At 43.9% G+C, this 24,245-nt stretch overlaps 1 protein-coding gene across 3 annotated transcripts in view; it reads left to right on the plus strand.

The window, feature by feature from the left end:
* The window catches only part of LOC306939921 (histone-lysine N-methyltransferase EHMT1-like), a 38,873-nt gene that overhangs the window by 5,001 nt on the left and 9,627 nt on the right, over positions 1-24,245 (plus strand). For 2 of the 3 annotated variants that reach the window (XM_079524736.1, XM_079524738.1), the window contains exons 2-17: positions 11,644-11,731; positions 11,880-12,424; positions 12,530-12,920; positions 13,251-13,399; positions 14,510-14,671; positions 16,707-16,778; positions 18,073-18,178; positions 18,921-19,058; positions 19,928-20,214; positions 20,776-21,008; positions 21,938-22,147; positions 22,233-22,315; positions 22,401-22,507; positions 23,371-23,493; positions 23,687-23,785; positions 24,124-24,228. In XM_079524736.1, coding sequence (XP_079380862.1) covers positions 11,644-11,731; positions 11,880-12,424; positions 12,530-12,920; positions 13,251-13,399; positions 14,510-14,671; positions 16,707-16,778; positions 18,073-18,178; positions 18,921-19,058; positions 19,928-20,214; positions 20,776-21,008; positions 21,938-22,147; positions 22,233-22,315; positions 22,401-22,507; positions 23,371-23,493; positions 23,687-23,785; positions 24,124-24,228 — 2,898 coding nt within the window. Of the gene's footprint in view, positions 1-8,161; positions 8,183-11,643; positions 11,732-11,879; positions 12,425-12,529; positions 12,921-13,250; positions 13,400-14,509; positions 14,672-16,706; positions 16,779-18,072; positions 18,179-18,920; positions 19,059-19,927; positions 20,215-20,775; positions 21,009-21,937; positions 22,148-22,232; positions 22,316-22,400; positions 22,508-23,370; positions 23,494-23,686; positions 23,786-24,123; positions 24,229-24,245 lie in introns of those variants that run through there. The other variant, XM_079524737.1, reaches the window with a different exon arrangement.

Consider the following 24,245-nt stretch of genomic DNA (forward strand, 5'->3'; position numbering starts at 1 on the left):
GAACGTTGCAGCAACCCTTCCAGAACGTTGCTTTGGTATTGTAGGCTTGGCAGCAACCCTTCCAGAACGTTGCTTTGGTATTGTAGGCTTGGCAGCAACCCTTCCAGAACGTTGCTTTGGTATTGTAGGCTTGGCAGCAACCCTTCCAGAACGTTGCTTTGATATAGTAGGCTTGGCAGCAACCCTTCCAGAACGTTGCTTTGGTATTGTAGGCTTGGCAGCAACCCTTCCAGAACGTTGCTTTGGTATTGTAGGCTTGGCAGCAACCCTTCCTTCCTGCCCTGGCAAGGCTGGCATGGCATCATGCAACTATTTCATGGAGCTCTTCATATGAATGGTGAATTATTACCGTAATAAACATTGTCATAAATACTTTATGCTTTGAGTCGCTAGTTTAAAGTATTCTTTCAATTACCATGATATACATTTAGCAAATTATGGTCCCATTAATATTTTTATTTTAAGTGTAAAGTATTACGTTTATAAGTATAAAAATACCTAGGGCTTCTACTGGTTCTACCGAGTGAAGGCGTTTTTTTTTTCCGGGGCCGGAAGTTCAAAGATAGCGGATTTGAATTTTCCCGAAAAAGTGGCTAATTTCAAAACGGTCTGTATGTAGAAACCAACGGGACTCCCTTTAGTCTATGATAAGAATTTAAAGGAAAGGCAAGTTGATTTTCATATCGTACTGGAATTACTTACTCGAATGACTTAATTTAAACTCAAACAAATCATTGTTCACTTTGGAAGTGAAGTGAGTCATAGTGAACTTATGGTTCTTTAATAATACTTGATTAACCCACTGACTTTGGGTTTGCACTTTGCACGCAATTTCAAGATTTTAGTTCATAGTAAACACTTGACCCTGTTATGTGTTGAACCCAATATGTATTCCGCAAATAAGTCAGTGGTCCACTGTATTTGAATAAATTGATGGATTGATTGGATTCTCATTTATGCCAAAATATAGCTCCTATATTCCTAATATAATATGTGCAATGTCAAATATTCATGGTTAAAATAGAAATAATATGAGGCAGTTATAGTGGCACATGAATAGCATCACATTCATCACAGACTCTTGTCTTGTCTTGTGGCAGCGGTGGCCGAACGGATAGCGGAGCGGTCTTGATACCGGAAGGTCGCCAGTTCGAATCAGCGGTCCGACACGTTAAAATTACCACCGCTGAAGTGCCCTTGAACAAGGCATTGAACCACTACGATGAAATGTGTTCTATGAGCAGGGCCTGGCTGGAAACAAGTTCTTGAGCTTAGCCCAGATACCCTGGGTAAATATAGTAATCATTTCATTTCATTTGCTAGAAAAGCAATAAAACAAGGCAGAAATGTCTCTAGTGCGAGTGGTGAAACATTGCTTGCAGCAGGTATTAGCAGTAGAAAATCATAGCGATACATTAGCAGTAGATATCTAACATGTCAGTGTATACACACCGGATTAATAGTTCTGGTGACCAGCTCAATCATTCTGTTGAGCTGGTCGAGTCACCATTGTGATGTCGGAACATCATTGTGATGTCGGAACATCATTGTGATGTCGGAACATCATTGTGATGTCAGAACATGCCAGCTCCATATATGGAGATCTAGGGTTTTGATGAGGTCAGATCAACATATGGAATGAATTCTGTACTGGCCATTATGGAGCGTGTCTTGAGTGTACAGGTTTTGATGAGGTCAGATCAACATATGGAACCTGTCAGAACAGGTCAGCTCCATATATGGAGATCTAAGGGTTTGATGAGGTCAAATCAACATATGGAATTAATTCTGTATTGGCCATATATGGAGCATGTCACGAGGCGTGACTGCCATCAGGTTTTCATAGTAAACTGCGAACTACTGTCGCAATAAGTGACTACTGTCAGCAGCAGCAGAGCGCAACCACAGTTATAACAGTTTCCCCTAATTAACATACTCCACCCATTTCAGGTAAATTGTATTTTAGGCTGATACTAATAATGCCAAATAACCACATAACTGATCTGAAATCACTTTTCACATTGGAGAACGTTTCTACTGCGTTGTTGCTGTCTTTCTCTCCTACTCTGCTTTCTGTTTCACGAAGGGCAAGCTCAGCTCCCGAGTCACCCCTGCGCACATCGTCCTGCCTAGACCGCCCCTGCAGTAAACCTAGGGAAACACTGAAACATTTGTTAAAAAGGTGGAGGTACTTGATGAGTTTGGCACTGTTTGGTCCAGCGGTTTTGCAAGATTAGCTCCAGAGAGAAGGACAGACCGCACACACGCATGGATGTTAATAGAGAGAGTGCGGAGAAAAACGAAATAAGAAACCTGTCAAAAGAAAAATCATAGATATCTACATATTAGCATCCTTCATAACCTCCGCCCACATGTTCTGCATGAAATAAAGCAGCAGGTACATGAGGTTAGACATAAGAAGTCTATGGTATATGCCAACATTAGGAAATACAGTAGGTTAAATGAAAGTGTGACAGGCCATCCTGGTGACAGGCGGTGTTCACTTCAGGCCTTGTTCAACAGTCTGATGGTAGCCAAGTGCTCGGGGAAGAGAGAGAGAGGGCTGTGGTTGGGGCTTATCTTTTGTTAGTTTAACTTTTGTTTGCTATTTTGTTAGTTCAAATCATTAATATGCATTTGTTTCAACCTGTGTTAATAGGTAAATAGCCATGTGTATTGGGTCTGCAAATATTAGTGCTGTTAGATGGTGTTTAAGTGATTGTGGGAGTATCATAGTGACCTTCACTGTGGAGGTGCTGGCTGAACTAAATGTTGTGTAGTCCGACTTGGAGACACTGGAACTACAGGGATCACTGTAGTCCAGGAAGTCAGTGACATCAAAGGATTGGAAATAAAGTTCAAAATACCCCCCACCCACAGAAAACACTGCCACATCATGTTTATTATTTCTGTAAAGTGGCCCTTTAATCAAACATATCTGTTTAATCTTTGGCTCTGGATATTGATTATAGTGTAATTAATGTAATGTAACTGTGTATTACTCATGAATAAGTTAACAACACAAACTCTAGCATCTCTATATTGGGGGTGAACATTCGGTTAAATAGCAAATCTACAGTCTCACAATGCATAGCAATGAGAGGGCGACATGTTGTGAGCTTGTTCATCGTCTATTTCCAGTGAAGACATTTGTTTTTGAGGGGCAGGTTTAATGTTTGTTTTTAGTTCAATGTTTGTTTTAAAACGCCATTGACAATGAAGGGAAGATTTACGTCATCTTGTCCCTAACACAAACATTAAATGCCATTAACAATACACGGAATTTAATGTTTGTTTTGTCACCGTTTGTTTTACATCAACATTGCATCACCTAATCAAGATGAGTTAGACTTTAATATATTAGCGCCCCTCACTTCACACGGGTGTGATTTTATTTTATAATAGACACAAGTCAATGAAGGTTAAAGTGGTTCATCAAATAAAAGCTTAATCTATGTGAATTTATTTCCCATCATAACAAGACAATCCTCCCTAGATGTAGTTTGTTAGAATTAGACACGCTGGGTTTTCTTCCTTTTTCTTTCTCTACTGAAATGCGAGTAGCAAACACCTGTACTGCAGTGCACATGCTGTAATCATCTGAAGGCTTCAAGCCTGTTCTAAAACACATGCCGGGTTCGCTGAGGGATGGCAGGTCACCAGGGACTCTGAGGAATAAATGCATCCTTCGTCCTTCATAACCTCCGCCCACATGTGCTGCATGAAATAAAGCTTGTTGCTCTCAGTGAGACCGTAACTAACGGTATTTGGCCCTCAGTCATAATACTAGGTAACAATACTAGGATTAACTTGGTGTGTAGACTAATATACAAGCTTCTTGCAATGTATTTTCTTCAGTGATAGTGGTATTATTAAGCCAGAAGAAGACCGTGACATTAGTTTTCAACAAAACGTTGAGTCTCACTGACGAGCATTCTTCATGAAAATATATAAAATGTGTCACAGCATAGATATTGAAACATCACACACACACACACACACACAAAGAAAATAAGACCTTAGTAAGGGCTTATTGTGATTTTATTGGACCTAATGCACCTTTTATCCCTCTAAGCTCCATGAGATAGGAGTTTAATGGCACAGGTCTTACTGGGTTAATTTCCTCTAGCATAGATTAGTGACTCTGTGACTCCCATGTAGTTTTACATGCTGAAATCAGCAACAATTCTAAACGTTTGACTTAATGGAAATTGTATTGAATTAAACATTTGAAATGGAGCTTTTGGCCTTGTTGGAAAACCCAGTGTAGGATCCCAGAGGGTTCCTCCTAGACCCAGATTAGAAAAGCACCAGCTATAAGATGTGTTTGTCTTTCTCCATAAAGGCCTATATTGTCTTGCTTCCCTCACAGTTTAGGCTACCCTCTTCATTCAATGTAAACAAATTAATAGGGGTTCTAGGCTTAGCTTGTTGCTGCCAAATCATTCTCATTCAGATGTTACATTCAAACCGAATTTCTATTACAGATAATCTTTAAATGTCGTGGCACAGTTGAGCCATAATATTGGTGTTGTGACATATTGGTGTTGTGAAAAACTGGAGAGGGACCTGTGTCATTGTCAGTGAAAAAAAAATAGACGGATGTTATCCATCTATTGCTCCTCTCAAGGGTACTAGTCTGTGACATGTATGGCTGATTCAGAAGCTTTTGACAGCTCTTGTTTCACAAATGGCTGCATGGTCGTTTCTTCCCCCTTTCTTCTTCTTCCTTCTATATGGAAAAACGTCACGGACCGATCTGAGCATGCCCAGAAAAGGCCGTGCCAGAGCTTTCTACAGTGCTGAGTGCTGGCCATGTGACTTGACAAGGGAGGAGGGTGCATGTGTGGGTAGCTGCTAGATGTTAGCGCGTGGAGCCCTACTGTCTGCTGCTCCCTCCTTTCTGCTTATTGGAGGCAGACTTCCTTTTTCAGGCACTTTTCATGGTTACCTTGGGTATTGTTGGAGAAAGAGAAAACAAGCAGTGATCATTGGGATCTCCACTTTCCCCTTTGTAGATTCCTCAAGTGTCATGCTTTAATTCGTTGATTGGTAGAAGATAGTAATTGGTTTATAAATTATCCAATATGATATGAATGATATTTTAAGAGAAAAGTAAAAGAGAACAAAAGAAAAAAGTATCTCTGTTGCATCTCCTTTTTGATTTGTTCATAAATATACCAGTGATAATACTTATACCGAAGTTATCACCCAGCTCTGTGTACTGACACCAGTGTATGTTCATGACGAGGTCATGGGTGGGGTGAAGAAGGATAGCCTATTTATGGAATCCTGTACAACAGGAATTTGAATCCCCTTAAGATATCGTTCTGGGTGTATGTATACTAGAATTTCGCGGGCCTTCGGCCCGCTCATCCCAGAGTTGCGTTGCCCCGCGTTGCGATACAGAAGTCCACAGATACAGAAGTCCACAGTGACACGCGTTTTATGCAGCTGTTTTGTGTTGCAGCGCGTGCGCGCGCGCGCGTGTAGTGTTGTTGTTCTTATCCATAACACTGAAAGGATCAAATATGCTCTATATTAGTTATGTATAGATTTAAAGCAGTGGCTGTCAAAGGTGTGATCCAGGGACCCTCATGGTTCCTTGAGGGGGTTCCAAATGGACCCATTATAGGTCTGTAACTCTGAGAGTGTACAAATGGAACCAAGTGGACCCTACAGGTCTGTAACTCTGAGAGTGTACAAATGGAACCAAATGGACTCTTTTATAACGTTTAACTGTGATACTGTACAAATGGAATCAAATGGGACTCTTATGGGTCCATTTGGTTTTACTCTCAGAGTTATGGGGGTCCTTGAAATTAAAAAGGTTGAGAACCTGTATGCAATGGCTTATGTCTTGTAAAAAGAGAGACCAGCCTATTCTCCAAACCATCATATCGTATGCTTTGCTAGGTTGTACAAATTAATATTGGGTCAATATAATTTGCAGGACTCACGTGTGTGCTCTCTGTCTCTCGCGCTCTCTTCTCTCTCCTCCGTCTCTGGGGTGTGTGGGGGGGGGGGGGGGGGGGGGGGGGGGATTAGTTGCGCTGCCTGCGACAGTGCTATACTTCTCCAGCAGCGGTGCAGAACCGAGAGAGTGACACATTCTTGTGGATGTAAACTGCGCAAGTTGTAGCTTTAAAGTTCGGATTGTGTAGTCGCACCGGTGGTACAAAGTGAATGTTACAACTCGCACGGTGATGTTGTAAGGCGCAAATGCGAGTACCTAGTCGCACTGTCGAGCCCTGTGTAGTGTAGTGGCATTTTCGCTGCATCGCGAGGCGATCCAAATTCCCCCCCGCGCACGCACGCACGCACACACACACACACACACACACACTGTACGTAGCTGTGTGTTGTTGCAGCGCGCGCGTGTGCGTGTAGTGTTGTTGTTGTTGTTCGTGTCCATATATGCGCTTCGGTTTGTCCCGCTTGTACCACGCCAGGTTTGCACAGTGCGCTCAGTGCGATATTTCCGAACGTGGGCGTTGTGTGTGTGTGTGGGTGGGTGTGTGTGTGTGTGGCTGGCTGTGTTTTGTTGCGTGGGGATCGCCATGTGAGGGGGATAGCCAATAAGGGCCCTGTGTTGCATGTGGAGAATTGTGTAGGTGAGTGTGTGTGGTGTAGCCGAACGGGGTGGTGAGAACATGAGGGGGATGTAGCACAGCAATCGGTGACCCCTACATTAAGCTGTGTTGCTCCCAAGATGCAGTGCAAATGCGTGTTGTAGCAACCGTAGCCAATGGGAAAACAGGATGCAGTGTTGCCAGGTCCGCGAATTGTAAGCGAGTTGTAAGTAGCGTGTTGAATGGCATTTTTTCTGGGCTTGTTTTCATAGACCTGGCAACAAATTAGGCGGGGGTGTCGGTGCTTGTGGCGTGTTTGTGTTTATTATTGATATTGATGTTGTTTGTGAGTGTGGACGGGAGGCGGCTGTAGTGGCAGTGCAATGACAGTTTTTACGCGGGTGTTGTTGATTGTGGGCGTGCGGCGCGACATGAGGAGATAGCCGTGGATCGACGCGGAGGGTAAGGCTGTGTCGTGTTAGTGTGTTGTTGCAGTGTGTGTTGCAGCGTGTTGCAGCGTGTCAGTGACGTAGTAGCTGGTGACTTTAGTTTCCTGGTGTGGGCACTTGGGCACACGTTTTCAAATGTATAATAGATACAGGAAGTATTATCTGTAATGGGCCTGGCAACTTTCCACAACACTGCATCTGTTTGTAGATGTCGTGTGCAGTGCAAGTGTACGATACAATGAACTCGAGACCCTTGTTTGTTGGAGAACTCTGGATCTGATTTGGTAGGGGGTACCGGCCTTTAGACTTTGTTACGTGTGCTGCCATTCAGGCATACACTTTTTACTGTGGCTCTCTTAGTCAGAGGACGAAAGATTCTGCTAAATGCTTTGAACATGTTTGTTAATTGTCTAGCAATGTAACGTTTGTAAGATCCGGGCTTTGTCTTGTGTATAGGACACATCCTAGCCATTGTTACCAAACTGCAACACGTGCCTGTAGTGCAGAGGTGACAGGTGTCCTCTTACACTCTTTATGTTTAGAGTGTGGTTACGGTAGTACACTTCAACTAGAAGCTTCTGTAAAACTGGCCTGTGTTCATAATACTCAGGGCCTTCTCACTGTCTGATCGCCTATATCTCACAGCCCATACATGTTTCTCTGCTGCACAAATAGAAAATAAATCCTTACACTCTTAGCAGAGCCTTTTTGTGTGCTAAAGTCTCTTCAGTGATTGAGGATGTTCATATAGCTAATTGCTGGTCCTCTTCTGATGACTATTAAACATCTCATAAGTCTTTCCTCTAAACCCATCTAGCTCTGTTGTTTCGTCTGGTATATGGTGTCTGCCGATCACGTGTCCCCACAGTTTTTATTTTGTGCACCTGCCCTGCAGCTCATTGCACACAAAGGTCTCAAAGGTGTCATTCTGAAGGATCATATTGTGCATTGTTCTCCTTTGGTGGAGAGAGCGGTAGGTTCTTATTTTTACAATCAAATCTAAAGTCTCACTTTTGGATATCCCTTTCTCCATAACGTTCCTGAAGTCTTTAGAGCTGGAATTGAGAAGGAAATGCCATTTAGATCTGGAAGAGACTGAGAAGATCTGGTCTCTCTGAGGGAGACCAGTAGAGGGAGCCACCAGGTCACATGACCACTGAGGTGAATATGCATGTGGGGCGAGAAAGGAAAACAGGAACAATCTGTTCGAGACTCCCGCTCTCTCGCTCTCTCTCTTTCTCTCTATCTCACTTGCACGCACGCACACACACACGCGCACACACTCACACATGCTTACTTACACATGCACACACGCACACACTCCCTCTCTTTCTCTTACCCACGCTCTCCTTCTCAATGGAGGCCATGAGAAGACAGCAGGTATGATGGTTTGCTACAGGAACACATTTAACACAGGAAAACATGGGCTAGGCTTTACTGATTATCCTTGATTGGTTCTGAATGGACCTCTAAAGGTGATACACATGCTCTGGTTCTGGTCTTTTTTTATTTTCTTATTTCTTTCTCCAGACATGAATATTTCAGTTTTAAGCTGTGATTTGTCTTCTAGTGAGAGGTTTTTTCTTTTTTAGTTTGTACTAAAAGGTGGCAGACAGTGTGTGCTGCTTGATCACACACGCACAAAACATACATACACTGATCACAGTCCTTTTCCTCCCGAGCTCTTGGTGAATTCGAGGATTCTTTGCTGTTGCAGGTACAGTAGCCCGTGTCTCTAGCTCTGCCTCAAAGGCTGGGGGGTAGGAAGACAGCAAACAGTGCTGTGTCATTGGTAAGAGGCTCAGTGGTTTCAAGCCAGCGTCTTGGATCCTGTTGTTGGAGAGCTCTTCATCGTTAGCATAGTTTATTTTTTCATGGAGAACTCAAAACTGTGTTGAGAGTAATCACTGCACAAGGCAAATGGTTTCATTTGTGATGTTGGAGGAGCAGCCTGACCTCATCATGGAGATCAGGCACAATGGTATTTACCTTCCTGGCAGATGTTTAGGCTCAGACCATGCATGTCTGTTTTTACCTTCTGTCTGTCTGTCTTTCTGCCTGCCTCTGTCTGTTTCTCTCTCTCTCTCTCTCTCTCTCTCTCTGCCTGTCTCCCTCTCTTTCTCTCTCTCTCCCTCTGCCTGTCTCCCTCTGTCTGTCTGTCTCTCTCTCTCTCCCCCCCCCCCCCCTCTCTGTCCATCTTATGTTACTTCCAACTCACTGGCAGTCTAATGAGATCTCATGGGGCAAGCATGATGGACAACCTAAACCCAGCCATACAGTACAATACAATCAGACACACACACACACACACACACACACACACACACACACACACACACACACACACACACACACAGGACACAATGATTAAAAGTCTTAAAAGACCCAAAGAAACAAGTTGTCCTGTGGAATGGGGGTGATATTATGATACATTACAAATGTCCTCAGTTTGTGCAGTTATCAATCAACTGATCAACTAATCCATTGACTTGGTTATTGCCCGTACGTTCTTGGGTTAATATAAAGTTTAAACAATAACTAAAAAAGATGAGAGAGATGATGTTTCCCGGCGTATATGCATGCAGTGGTGGCCTTTTGTGTGCCTGCTGTGGCTTCCTACTCTCGGTGTGGGCTGCTGGCACCCTTGAGCTGTCAGTCACATAGAAAAGAACCCATTATGTAATCATGTGCTCCTGCTCGCAAAGGTAGTCTCAAGGTGGACACATTTTTCAGGCATAGCTATGTAGCCGTTATGGAAGATCAGTTACGTTTGTGTTTACTTGAAGGCCTCGACAGGCACCATATCCTCTTCATGTCGTAGGGTTCCAGACAGAGTACACTGGTTCAGAAATAGCCCAAGCTGGTAAGATTTAGTCATGAGCGCTGTATTTTCAGCTACAGTGACATCGGCACCATAAACTATTATGTTTAGAATACATATTATTATTATTTTTTAATCTGCTGAGGCCATAACAGTTTATTCAGATTTGAAGTCATTGCTTGTTTGGTCATTGTTGAAGCTTCAATCTGTTTGTTTTTGAAGGACATCATTTATTTTTGTTGTATTAATTGCGCAGATTCATTGTTATGAGAACTTGTAGGTCATTAGGTATATAGAACTCCTTTCGGAAGTTCCCTAGAATGCTGCCCCTACTACCTTCACCATCTAGTGGAAAGCTGCTGCAATGGGCATGCTGTGTCAGTAAACAGTCTGCTTACAAAATGGCGGAGATCTGCAGACTGCTTTCTCTTTCTCCCCTCCCCCTCCCCTTTCTTTCTCTAACGTGTGGTTTCCTTTTCCATCCACTAGGGGGACATCTGAGGACAGTATTTCCTCTTACATTCCTAAAATCCATAAAGGGAAAACTAAAGGGTTCTTCCTCTCTCTGCTCTTTACGTCGGCATTCCTCCAGATGCCTCACCATAGAGGCTTTAGATGTTGTCCTCCATGTTCTCTGTAAAGAACTCACTGTTGTGCTGGTCACAGAGTCTGTCCTCCCTGGAACAGGCCCTCACAGTCATCATCAGCTTTAATGTTGCTGCTTCAGTCTCTAAGTAAGATCCCCCCCCCCAAAAAAATAATCATTCAGGTTTATGTTTGGTGAATTACTCGTCTAAATGATCCTGCTGTTCAGTTCAGAGTTACTAGTCCTACATTTGACCATTCAGTCTCTCACTAGCCGCAGCTCATTCTGTGTGTTTCATTGTTGAAGGCATCGAGGAGAGACTTCTTTGTCTGTTCCCTTGCTGGAGCCCTTTTGTTAACACACATGCAAACTAGTCTTCCTCCTGCCTCCAGTAGGCCTTTGGATCATGGGCTATATAGTCTTATCTGCTTTAGATTAATCTTGGTTGACATTCTCTGGTGATTAATTGAGAGTGTGGGGAGGTATGCAATGGGATTCTGTTCATGTTAAGGGTGAGGCCTAAATCGAGGACACAGTGGACAATAAGCTGACACACAGTCTGTCTGTAGGTCTGTCTTCACTCTGTTATCCCCTAAAGACCCAGAGAATGAGGTGACTGACTATACAGGCACTGGCTGTGGTGATGTTGAAGGACAAACTGACGTGAATCCAATAATATCCTCTTCCTTTTAGCTTTTGGTTTGGCAAGCTGCCACTGTGTTATGCGTTTGGAAGTGACGAAGAGTAGACAACACAAGAGTTAAAACGTCTCTGAAAAATGACTGGGTGAGATACAGATGCTCTCTGTAAAACATTCCCTCTGTAGAGGGCCTCTTGTCACCTGCTTCAGAGCAGATATTTTCCCATGCTTTTAGAAGCGGTCTGGTCGTCTGCTGCAACTGCTGAGTGGCCAGCAGGCTAGCCTGGTGCATGGGTTGGCAGGTTATAGAGGAGGGATATTTACTGGTTTTGGTTTTACCTTTTAACAGCCTCTATGGGTGCTGGAGATTCTTTTGAATCTACCGAATGGACATTCTGTTTTAGCTGGAGCTAAGCCTAATAAGTGTCTGTAATCTATGCTCTCGAAATGACTGCCCCCCCCCCCCCCCCCCCCCCCCCCACACACACACACACATGACACCCATGCATTTAAAAGTTTTCTGTATATTAATAAATCACTAATATACTATTCCTGAACTGTATTCTTTTTATCAGCCTCCTGGCCTGGCCAAGGATAGCGTGGGTAAAGGAGAGCCCACAGGGAAAGAAGGAATGGATTCTCCTAACAATGGAGAAGAGAGAGGTGATATAAATACATTTAAATATTTGTCTTTATACTGGTTAATTTGTCATGTAAAATTCATAAAGGAGTCACTGTATTGACCTGCTTTCATTTTGAATGGTTTTCGTTTGACCTTTAGACTTTTTTCCCCCCTTCTTCCTTTTTACAGACCGGGAGGCTGCAACCAGGCTTGGTCCTCTGTCTGGAAGTGACGCAACACTAAATGGGACCTATGAGGGCACAGAATACAGTAGCAGACATAGGAGCCCGAAGCACAGCCTTTCAGAGGACAGCAAAATGTTATTGTTGGTCAATGAGAATGGAATGTTCGAGAGGGAACTGCCGCATGGTTCTGTTACCGGAAGCAATGGATTAATCCTCAGCAAGCAGCAGGAGAGTGGTTCTGTGGCGGCGTCGAGGTTGGGGGTTACCTCACAGAATGCTAAGTGGTTTCCCTCATTGCCCCACACAATGCTAGGACATATGGTCAAAAGCGGACCATCCTCGGCATCTGGTCGTGGCCCGAGTTCGGGTGCACTAAGGACAGACACCAGTGCCGGAACCACTTTTGGACAAGGGGCGTCACAGACAGATACTAAAAATGGCATAGCCCCATCTCATTGTCCTGCACCTAGTATTTCTCCTCCACCACTCATTATAACAAACCGAGCACGCAAGACCATGTCCAGGCCTGCTGTCAGCCTGGCACAAAAGGTAACCAATATAGCCGACAACACATAAGCTGAATGATCTAAAAAAAAATGTACATAGTAACACATAAAGGCTGGATCATAAAGGCTTGGTTCTTGTCGTTTACAGCTTCTGAACAGGGAACTAAGAGAAGGAAACGGCGCAAAAGTGGAGGGTCCCGTTACACCACAGGAGGAGATCGACCCGCTGCTGACCGCCACGCAGCCGACTGTCACGCAGCCGACCGTCACGCAGCCGACCGTCACGCAGCCGACCGCCACGCAGCCGACCGCCACGCAGCCGACCGCCACGCAGCCGACCGCCACGCAGCCGACCGCCATGCAGCCGACCGCCATGCAGCCGACCGCCACGCAGCCGACCGCAACGCAGACCCAGCTACCTCAGAGCCCAGCGGAAACGCCAGATTCGGTTCCAGCAACTTCATCAGGCTCACCACCAGCAGCCCCAGCGTCGGCCGTGGTTTCAGGCCCAAGGCCAGCCCCAGCCAAGCCTAGTCTAGGTTAGACTGCACTGGAGCCAGTGATGAGAACATGCATGCATGACATAAAACTGGCCAATTAAGGCCCACTTTGTCTGGTTTTGAGGTTATCTATAGACAGGAATGGAACATTTGCACCACTCACTATCCGTTCACAACTGGCTTTGTTAGTTTACGTGTCTGTCTGTCTGTTTGTCTGTCTGTCTGTTCGTACCAAAAAATGAGCATGGTTGCTATGGTCACCCAGTTCACACGGGTGTGATTTCATTACGTCAGACCACAGCTGATCAGTCTATATAAGACCTTACACCACTCAGTTCACACGGGTGTGATTTTTTTGTGTTACCCCAGTCTCTCTCTCAGGAGTCATGCCATCTCGTAAAAAGAAGAGGAAGATGGGAACCTACAGCTTTGTCCCCAAGAAGAAAGCCAAAGTTCTACGGCAGCGAACCGTGCTGGAGATGTTTCAGCAGCTACAACGCTCGGCGGAGAGCCAACAGGTCTTTGCCCTTCCCTTTAAATATTGAGTTGATGATTTGTTTTTTTAAGGGGCCAAGCCCGAAGGGCCTATGGTCCCTTATTGTATTCGTATGTTTTTCCTTCTTCTCGTTCTTCCGTCAAAAATTGCAGTTCTGTCTTAACCATGCAGTCAGTTTTCGCATAACTTGGCAATATGGTCGAGGGCTAGGCCAAATGGTGAGGACGCGGAGCCCACAACCATTGACCAAAGGGTGGCGCTATAGCACTCAAAATGCTAACTTTGAACAGACATAGCCGTGACATGAACCGTTCACCGTCAGCAATACAATAAACTTTGATACACACATGCGTCTCCTCATGCCAAACAACTTTCGTGTTCCATTTTTAATTATATGAAAAACTCATATCTCATGAAAATGTTGGGCTTTAGTTTTTAAGTTTAAAAATGAATGAATGTTTATGCGCTGAAATTGTAAAAAGAAAAAAGAAAATGGCTGCAAGGAGCGATAACAGGTATTCTTTACAGGCATAACTCATGCCTCGTCTGTCTGTCTGTATGTCTATGTATGTTTGGGTTAGGAAGAGCTGCAATACCGCTGGGTGACCTAAAGTGGCAGTGTTGAGCAGCCTAAAAGGGACATTCACACTGAGCACTATAACTGTAGCCAGCCAGCGGTGTTGTTGAGCAGCCTGCACCGCTCGGTTCACACGGGTGTGATTTTTCTTATTGCTTGGCCCCGTCTTATCGTCTTTGGACATACTGTCTATACTTCCAGCATTCGATCTCTGTGCATTTAGGTAACGTTGGATCATCATACCCACATTGTAACCAAAACTGTTATGAAGAGTGTCAGTCAGTTGACTGAGAAATAGCCATACGCTACTGGGTGACTGATGGGACTGAGCTAATTCCCATTCTCTTGACTAAGTGTAATAACCTTACAACTGATGTACTTAAGCCCTTTATACATGCGTTGTACGATGAATAGCGAACATAGCAGATCTACAAGCTCACAACGCGCCGCGATGGGACACGTGAGATTATCTGTTTGCTATTTTAAGGATGCCAGTTTGAAAGTGGTGAATAATCTCCATTCCTTCCTTTTTTTTCTCATTTCACACATCATTAGCCCAAACAGCTGGCTAATGTGAATGGGGAGCGAGTCGAAAATGAGTCTGAGGAGGACGAGTCTGAGGACGGAGACGAGTCGGACGAAGAGGAGGAGCAACCCCCCAGAGATGGAAGTGTCGGCGTCACCCAGGAAACGAGCTCGTCTGAACCCGCCTCGCAGGTTGGAACAAAAGACCGTTTATTTTAGTATTGGCCTTGTTACGGCATTGGCTTTTTAAAATACTTGCGTAGCGTTTCTGCTTTTTTGGGACGGGCCATTGAAGAGAGATGTGGGCACTGAGTGCCGAGAGGATGACTGACCTTCAGTATTAAAAGCACTCAATTTACTTATAGGGCTATACAGTATATCACTGAATACTAATGGCGATGAAACCACCCCTCATCTGCCAGTAGTCTTGCATGGGTGAAGTGCTGGAGCCAAAAGAAAACCATATGAAGAATAAAAGGCAGTCTCAACACAAATTAGATTTCTTTGTATATTTTATATAGCAAGCTTTCGGCCATGGACCTTCATCAGGCCTCATTATAACATCACTGAAAACATCTGACTCTTGCTTTCTTTTTTTTTCTTTTTTTATGTTTTTTTGTGTGGCTTTTGCCTTTATTTTATATTTTTATGGAGGGACAGACAGTAGGCTGACAGGAAATGGGGAGAGAGATGGGGGGAAGACATGCAGTAAAGGCCGTCGGGATCGGGAGTCGAACCCGCGGCACACTGCCAGACTGGATTACCAGCCAAGGTGCCTGGACCACTGAGCCATGGCCCAGGCCTGACTCTTGCTTTCTATTGGAATTCAATATGGAACATTGTTCTATCCAAATAACACACCTAATCCAGTGGGGCCCATGCCAGTGGCAGTTAGTATACTAAAAGGGCTTGTCGTGACTTGAGTAGGTGTTGTTTAAAAAACAAGCGGCTTGCGCACATCCAGTCCCTCGCTGGTGCTGGACTAAAGGTTGATACAGGGACGTCTGCACAATAGCTTCTGCTCCACAGTGCTTTTATTAAATTAAAACACAGACGTAGTACACAACATTTCGGCCATGACTGGCCTTCATCAGGTGACAGTAATCAAGTAACAGTCTCCCTTATATGGTGTTGTGGGGTCACATGACCACCATAGAGACAAGGCAGGTAATTGTTATAGACACACCTATGTGAAATATCAATAGACAACCACCACATCAAACAAGTATAACAAAACATGCTGGTTTGAGCTTTGTTACAGTAAATATTTTTAGTTTTTGAGTGATGCAGCCACTCCAAGAAACAGCAATGTCTGTCCCTATGTCTGTATGTATGTCCCTATGTTTAGGGTACTGGCAGGTGTCAAAGTGGTGCTGTTGAGCTAGAAACAGAGAGAGAGTGTTGCACTGTTGCCTGCTAATTACAATGTGGAGCGTGCGTGCATGCGAGAGACAGAGAGGGAGGGAGGGAGAGAGAATACGACAGTCTTACTTGTGAGAGAGAGAGTGTTGTCTGGTGTCACATTTGGCAGTGAAATTACACTGTGTACTGGACCCACATTTAAAGTTACATGTAGGGATATTGTTATCCAGAAAAGTACGAGGTACCGGAGGATTGTGGTCAGATCTTGAGTAGGTGTTGTGCCATTGATCATGATGTCCAAATGGACGACAGGGGCTCAGAAGTTAGTGCGGCCGTTTGGAAACCGGAAGGTTCCCAGTTTGATCCCGGGCTCCCCCAGAGTTATTGTCGAAGTGTCCTTGAGCAAGGCACTGCCTTGCATGGTTTCATCTGCCGTCTGTGTGTGTGTATGAATGTGTGTGAAATCTGTGAATGGGTGAATGTAATTCACAGTCATTGTAAAGCTCCTTGGATAAAGGTGCTATATAAATGCACCATTTACCATTTAATGCATCATTTTCTTTTACTACTATCAGCATGCATTACCCCCTTTTTCCGTTCAGTTTGCAATTCTTGATTTGCACTGTAGTCGTAGAATCTTTTGCTTCATATGACGGTGAATGGCTAAGATATTTTTATATTCACCATTCTGGTGATGATGTAGTTTAGCGCCCCTCAAAAAGACGCTATGTTTGAACATCCCTTAAAGTATGAGACAAAGTAAACATACCTTTTCAATGTTCTCATACAAACTGTATCAGGGAGGATGAGGCAGGGTTCCTGTGATGTGTTAGTGATGAGTTTTGTTGTTTTCTATGGTGTGCAGTTGGGAGAAGAGCAGGAGTCTGAGGAGTCTGCAGAAGATGAAGGCGAAGAAGAAGGCACCGAATCAGACCTGGTAAGATCAGCCAATGGAGGGAGTGCATGTTACAATGTTAAAATATGTCTCTCTTATTTTTAACCCTCTGGAAATGAGTCTCTGTTGAAGTTTCAGTACGTGGATTGCCTTTCATGCTGTACTTTGATCTTAGTACCTACTGTATGCACCTGTCTCCAATGGACTAATGAGGGCTAGAGCGATCGGTTTCGCCGATATATCATCAATTGACTAATGAGGACTAGAGCGATCGGTTTCGCCGATATATCATCCATTGTAATTATGCACCCGAGGCTACTGATGTCGCAGGTAAATTACCCGCTTGGGCCTCGCCTACGTCACGCAGCCATAGCTTCCGTGCCTGGTATTTATGACATAATTAAGGCACAACTCTGAATCTTTCATAACTGACAAATTACTAGAGATCCCAGTAGTCAAGCTTTTAATATTCTGCACATTTTCCAAGAAAATATCCAAATACTTGGAGGCTAAAAACAGTAAGCCACCCCTCGGGAGACACTCGCACAATATATGAAGTTATTTTGTAAAACCACGAAATGTCAACTTGTGAAAGTTGCACTATAGTTGATCTTTTTCTCTACAAGGAAGAAAATGTGAAGGGCTAGTTAGGCTATTGTTGCTGATCTAAGCATGTAAAACATATTTGATTTTTATCTGTGAATCTCTAACTTATGCCAACATTGTTAATGGAAACATTTTAAAGAAAACAACCCCAGACAGTCACTCCTACACAAGTGTCACAATACTAGCCAAAACACCCACAAGCAGCCAGTGGCACTAACATGTTGAAAGTGTAGACATAGCACTCTATAGTGTATATTCATAGCTTCACTGTACAGAAGATATTCTACTGTTAGACAGATGTTAGATTCTTAGCTTGCCTATGATTCTTGATGACTACTTGTATGTACTTGTATGTATTTGATGTACTACCATGTGGTGTTCTTGCTTACTGTAAATCGCGTCTGCTAAATGCCTAAATTGTAAATTGATGCACTCCTGCGTGCACATGTGTGTGACATGGCTGTGTAATGATTCAAATGTAAAAGAGAGAAAATAAAAATGATGCTTCAGAATATTAAAATTATGTTTGAATAGCAGCCTATTGAACAAATATTTGGGGCCAGGTAGGATTAGATTACACTTTTATTTGACCCAGAGGGAGATTTGTGAAAACAAATCCCCTCTGTGGACATTAAAGTCCAATCTAATCTAATTCTGGGGCCAGCCCTACAAATTGCCTTCTGTCCAGTCAAATTCACTTTGGTAATTACAAATTCACTTCACCTTTTAGAGCTCCGAATCCAGTATGAAGAGGAAATTGAAAAAGAAAACAAAGGGAGACAACGCCTGGCTTAGGCCTTCCAGGAAACGGAAAAGGAAGATAAAAGTCAAGTCAGGTAACGGTACCATCCCCCAGCACTACACTTCTACGGTAACGGTACCATCCCCCAGCACTACACTCCTACGGTAAAATGTAACCCTGAGAGTGTGGAAGTCTAACCAAATGTACCGGTTAGGGTCCACATGGTTACAAAATGGGCAAACTAAGGAAAGCAAATGTCACTCGACATGCATCGATTTGTGAGTGGTTCAGCACCACCATCAATGGACAGCAACCCACTGTGGTCAAGCACCTTTCTTTTTCAATACGGGAATAAAATATAATGTATATCATAATATAATTATACTAATAAACTTTATTTGTATAGATTGCACTTTTCTAAAACAACTTTAGACAAACTGCTTCTCATACAACTCAAGGCAGTGATCCCCCAAGTGAGAAATTGTTGAATCTCCAAAGAATATCGATTTAAAATCACAAACCTAAGGAGTACCCTGAGATGTCAATGATGACATCATGACATCACAACACTGACTTCATAGCCTGGCCTGGACTCCATTTTTGGGCATGCCTGACACAGAACTGGCCAGAGCCATCTAATAGAAGAGTTACGATATTGAGGGCGGTGCAAATAAGAGCTATTTTAAGCATGTGTGCGACATGACAACTGTTTTAAAGTATTGTACAGTAACAACTAAAGTCTCTGTAATGTTTGTTGTACTATTACTACAAAACAATCTAAAATAAAGGGATTACATGCATGTATGGGTGCAATATTGACCCTTTCACTCCTTCAGTCCCCGAGGCTCCAGTTGAACCCCAGGAGGAAGCAGTTCAGGCACCAGCCGAACCCAGTACAGAGTGCACAAAGATTTCCCCAGTGTCGGACAACCCCATGGCCCAAGAACAACCCACTGCTTCTTCACAGAAGACAGGTCAGAGCTAAAATGAATTCATAATAATTCATAATACCGGTAATAGTATTCTCATGGTGTTTTGAAACTGCTGAAATGCTAGGAATTGATTCTGCAGTGGTTGGATAGGTGGTCAAGCAGGGATTGCATGTTGATTAAGTGTTAGAAATGAAAAGGGGTGGGGGTTTGGGGGAGGGGGGTGGGGCTGTCAAATCAAGTGTAAAGTTCAAAGTTGCGGCTTTGCAATGAACAGATTTACTGTATATTCTGTGCACTAGGGCTACTGCTATCGGTTATTTTCTTATAGATTATAAATGCTGATCTTTATTACAGATGAAGTTGAGTTTGCGTATCAGCTATTTTCATTTATTTTAGAAATCTTCTCATCTTTTTGAAGATTTCCGCATTATTATAATATGTCCAAAATAGGGATTGATTATTAATCAATTCTCCTAAATGGCTAATGGGAGGACCGGCTGCTGTCTGGTCGGCGGACCATGTCATCACTCTCATGTCACTATGACATAATTGGCACTGAGCGCACTGGCGTGCCCTCTTGTCGAAGTTGGGGTTGTCCAGATACAGCCATATATGGGCAATGGGCATATCGGTCAGATCGGCAGTGCCACATAGGTTTGAGGGCAGCGTAGCGGCATGAACCTCTAGTCTTTCTAAATGATCAATTAATGATTTTTTTGAAGGGCGCTAGCCCCTCCTATGCACAGCTTTGTGTGTTTGTACCACGGAATGTGATGATTTGATTGGCTGAGCACGGAATGTGATGAATGATGTATGATGATAAGAGCGCCCTTCACTTCACACGGGTGTGATTTATTTTTTTAAATAACCAAAAATGTGTGTGATTAACTGTCGCACCCCCTACTGAGCAGGCGCGTCTACCGGCCTGCCGGTGCAGGAGGACCTGGCTCAGGAGCTGCCGCTCTGCAGCTGTCGCATGGAGACGCCCAAGAGCCGAGAGATCCTCATCCTGGCGGACAGGAAGTGCATGGCCACGGAGAGCATGGACGGATTGCTGAGCCGCTGCCAGGGCGCCGTGCTGAAGCACGAGATGATGCGTCCCTCCAACTCTGTCCAGCTGCTGGTGCTGTGCGAGGACCACCGCAGTGGCATGGTGAAGCACCAGTGCTGCCCAGGCTGTGGCTTCTTCTGCAGGGCTGTGAGTGGATCAACTCTTCTACATGTTAATGGCATCTTATTGACTAGGTAAAGGATACCGTCACAAGGATACGGTTGAGGTATCTGGTGAAACAAATGGCTGCACTTACAGGGGGTGAGCGCATCAGTATTCAGTCCTGTGTATTGTGACCTTTTTGAATAAGTGGACATGCTGGAAATAGCGTATGGGTGCAGGTCTTACCATGCTTTCAGTACTCATTTCATTTATTCTTCCAAGAAGAATGCAGTCTTAGGTGAGCTTAAATACCCCGCCCAATTGGTCAGCTGATTGCCACATCAGCGAATGACATGTTGGTCTTGCATAACACTGTATACACCCACATAGTAATGCAGAATATTAACCCCTTGAGTATCTGACTGAACTAACTCTGCAAGCTACGTATCATATATTGTAATTCATATAGACAATTAACTGAAGAGAGACGATGCAGCGAAGGGGAAATATACAAACCTATGAATGTTTTCAGCCAAGATCCAGGTAATTTGTAGTGGTTCTTCATCTTGGCATTCATTTTCGCCTGGTTATTGCTTTTCCATATAGGGAACCTTCCTGGAGTGCCAACCCGACGTCAGCATCTCTCACAGATTCCATGGTGCTTGTGCCTCGGTGCTGAGAGGCCAGAGCTTCTGCCCACACTGTGGAGAGGAGGCGGGCAAAGCCAAGGAGGTCACCATCGCCAACGCTGATACCACCTCCACGGTGCCCCTGACACACACACAGGGACCGGCCACACCTGGGGCACTGGAGGGTAGGGCGGACACCACCACTGGCAGGTAGGACTTTGTAGAAATTGTAGTTGACGTCATACAAATAATTGGCCTATTACTGAAATATACAAAGAAATGCTGACTGTAATTAAGGCTTTCAAAATTCACCTTCATGTCATACTGATATTTGATAGTTACCCTCTGAATATTGGTACTCCATATGCATATATGGAGCTATCCAACATCACAAACTCCATATTTGGGTGTGGTTGATCTAGAGCTCCATATATGGAGCCGGTTGAGACATCTAGTGCTAAGGGTGGCCGTCACCCTGAGGTCAGATGCAATCAGCGTTACCCCTAATCTACCACAATCTCTAACCGCCGGCAAATCAGCGATGCGACGCCAATAAACGACCCGAAAATGGAAAATATTCGGCCGGCACTATGATGTTGGTATGCTTCAGATTTTTCCACCACTTCTTTACTACCGTGATGCAGACAACGCAATTGCATTGGGGCCCAGAGTCATTTGGGATCCACGGCCGCCCACCCGTGCCGTCGGTAACATAAAACGATTAAATACATACAGAGATGCGATGACAGTTAAGTTGACCAAAGTTTGGCGGAGCCCGCAGGTGGCTGCTGCTAGCACACAAGTGCCCCACTCCCCCCCAACAGCTCCCCCAATGTGTAAAGACCTTTAGACTAGAACCTTCAAGATCATCTGCCCGCTCCCGCCACCAGCAACTTCTGTATGAACCAGGATATTTGGCCTTACAACCAAACTACCTCTACATTGTACAGGGATCTTTAGATCCATACTCTTTCATGATCACGAGGGTTGACATCTCGGTTAAGTTCAAGTTGCAGATACCACTGCGGCCGGTCCTACACTTAGACAACCAGTCACTTAACTTTGAGTAGTATTTTATAATTACCATTACCGATATTCAAAATAATGTACTTTTAAACATGTCTTCTTTATCTTTGCAGTACATCTCACGTAGCTGTAAGTGGTGAGGTGGGTGGCAGGGCAGACAGCTCTCTGCCTAGTTGTTCTGGACAGGGGATTGATACCTCTGCAATTCCTGGAGGGTCCAAGATAGGTGTAGCTCTGGCTGGGATGGGGGAGGTTCCTGTAACCCTCCAAGGACCACCTAAGGAAACCCTGGACAGTATTCTTCTGGCCCTTGATACAGAAAAGTAAGTCTTATCTCTAAAGTATCATGTGATTTGCATAACATTACGTGCTGCCTTGATTGTTGATTTTCTTTTTGTTTCTAATTAGACCCAAGAAACTTCGCTTCCATCCCAAGCAGCTTTACATCTCAGCCAAACAAGGAGAGCTCAAGAAAGTAGTGCTGATGTTAGGTGCGTTAACCCCCTTATTACAAATGTCTCACTCCACACATTGTCTAGTTTGTCTTGTGATGGAAAATGTGTCTGTTTATTCCAGTGGACGGAATAGACCCCAACTTCAAGATGGAGACCCATAATAAACGCACACCGCTCCATGCTGCAGCTGAGACGGGCCACCAAGAGATCTGTCACATGCTCGTACAGGTAAGACCTTGTCCTGCACCTAGTACTGAATGTCATAAAATGTATCTATACATCTATATCACTTCATTTGAATAAGTGGTCCAACAGCTACCCAACTAATCAATTTATAGATAATTTATTTTAATTATTGAAAAAAACAAATTAAAGAATTGAAACAAGCCCAAAATGACAGTCATATTTTACCAGCTGCACACACACACACACACACACACACACACACACACACACACACAGGTTTTTTTACAAGCCTGCTTCGCAGCTGGTAAAAAGTGGTTCATCATATTAATCAATTTGGATAATTGAAGAAAAAAAAGTCTATTTACTTTTTTTTGTTGATTCGCTTCTCGATGTTTGATTAATCTGAAATTAAGTCGATAGTATATATCTAAGAAAATAATGGATAGTTGCAGCCCTGCATAGAATGCTGGTTCACCCTTAAGCCCAAGGGTCTGTGCTTGCCATGTGTTTTACATAGTACTCATCTCTTTAGACAGCTCTCTCAGCCAACGTCTTGTTTGTGTGCTTGCGAGCGAGCGAGCGAGCGCGAGCGAGCGAGAGCGAGCGAGAGCGAGCGAGCGCGTGCTTGCGTGCTTGCATGCATGCATGCATGCATCATTTCCACAAACCTGCCACTATCATGGCTATTCCCCCCCTCAAATGCACTCACTGACCATACAAATAAAATGACAATACTGCGTTGTGCGGTTGAGGACTGTGGATTGCCCTGTGATAATTTGTCTTATTTTTGTACAGAAATTCTTGAATTTCATGTTTTTGTTTCATGCCAAACGTCCCTAAAATGTCATGCCCCTACATAAGTACATAAGTATTAATAACCCATGTTTGTGTTGTGTCCCATTCAGGCTGGTGCTAACTTAAATATGTGTGACGAGGACCAGCGTACACCACTGATGGAGGCCTGTGAGAACAACCACATAGACACAGCATGCTACCTGTTGAGAGCTGGAGCCAGCTCCAGACACAGGGTAAGAACTTTAATTTCAATGTCCAACAGCTAAATTGATTAATTCACAATTAAGTTATAATTTTACTTTCAAGGCAGCCAGGATAATCTCGAACAATTTGTCAATAATTACACTGGAGTCTGTTTATTTTTTTTAATTAAAATGTGTTGAGGTTTTTGTTGAGGTTTCATGCGAGCTGTTTTCATTTCCTCAGGATGTGGAGGGGTTCACGTGTCTCCACCTAGCGGCAAAGTCTGGTCATTACGACATTGTTGAGTACCTTCTCTCTGGACTGGTAGACATCAACTGTCAGGTTAGTATGTACTGCTTCTCAGTGTCAGTGACACATACTGTGATCACTGCTGTGCCCTGTCTTAATGGAAACTTCATTCTAATCGCCAAAGGACCACTTTTGATTCGGACACAAACTTAAAAGTGACTTGGTTACTTACTTAATTCCATCCTATGGAGAAAAAGGATTTAAATTTGCAATCAGAATCTCCATTCGCCACTTTAGCATTTGTACAGTAACTTTTTTCAAATTTCTTTACTCATTCTTGCAGAATTAATTGTAGTTAATTCTTTTAGGCTTTTTATCGTGTTATGTCATTGAAGAATTGATTTACTTTGATCTCCTCGATTATTGTTTAGGATGATGGTGGCTGGACGGCTATGATCTGGGCTACAGAATACAAGCACCTGGACCAGGTGAAGCTGCTTCTGTCTAAAGGGGCTGACATCAGCATCAGGGACAAGGTGAGGTTCTGGATTAA

The sequence above is a fragment of the Electrona antarctica genome (assembly GCF_951216825.1).
Source record: "Electrona antarctica genome assembly, chromosome: 16".
NCBI lineage: Eukaryota > Metazoa > Chordata > Actinopteri > Myctophiformes > Myctophidae > Electrona > Electrona antarctica.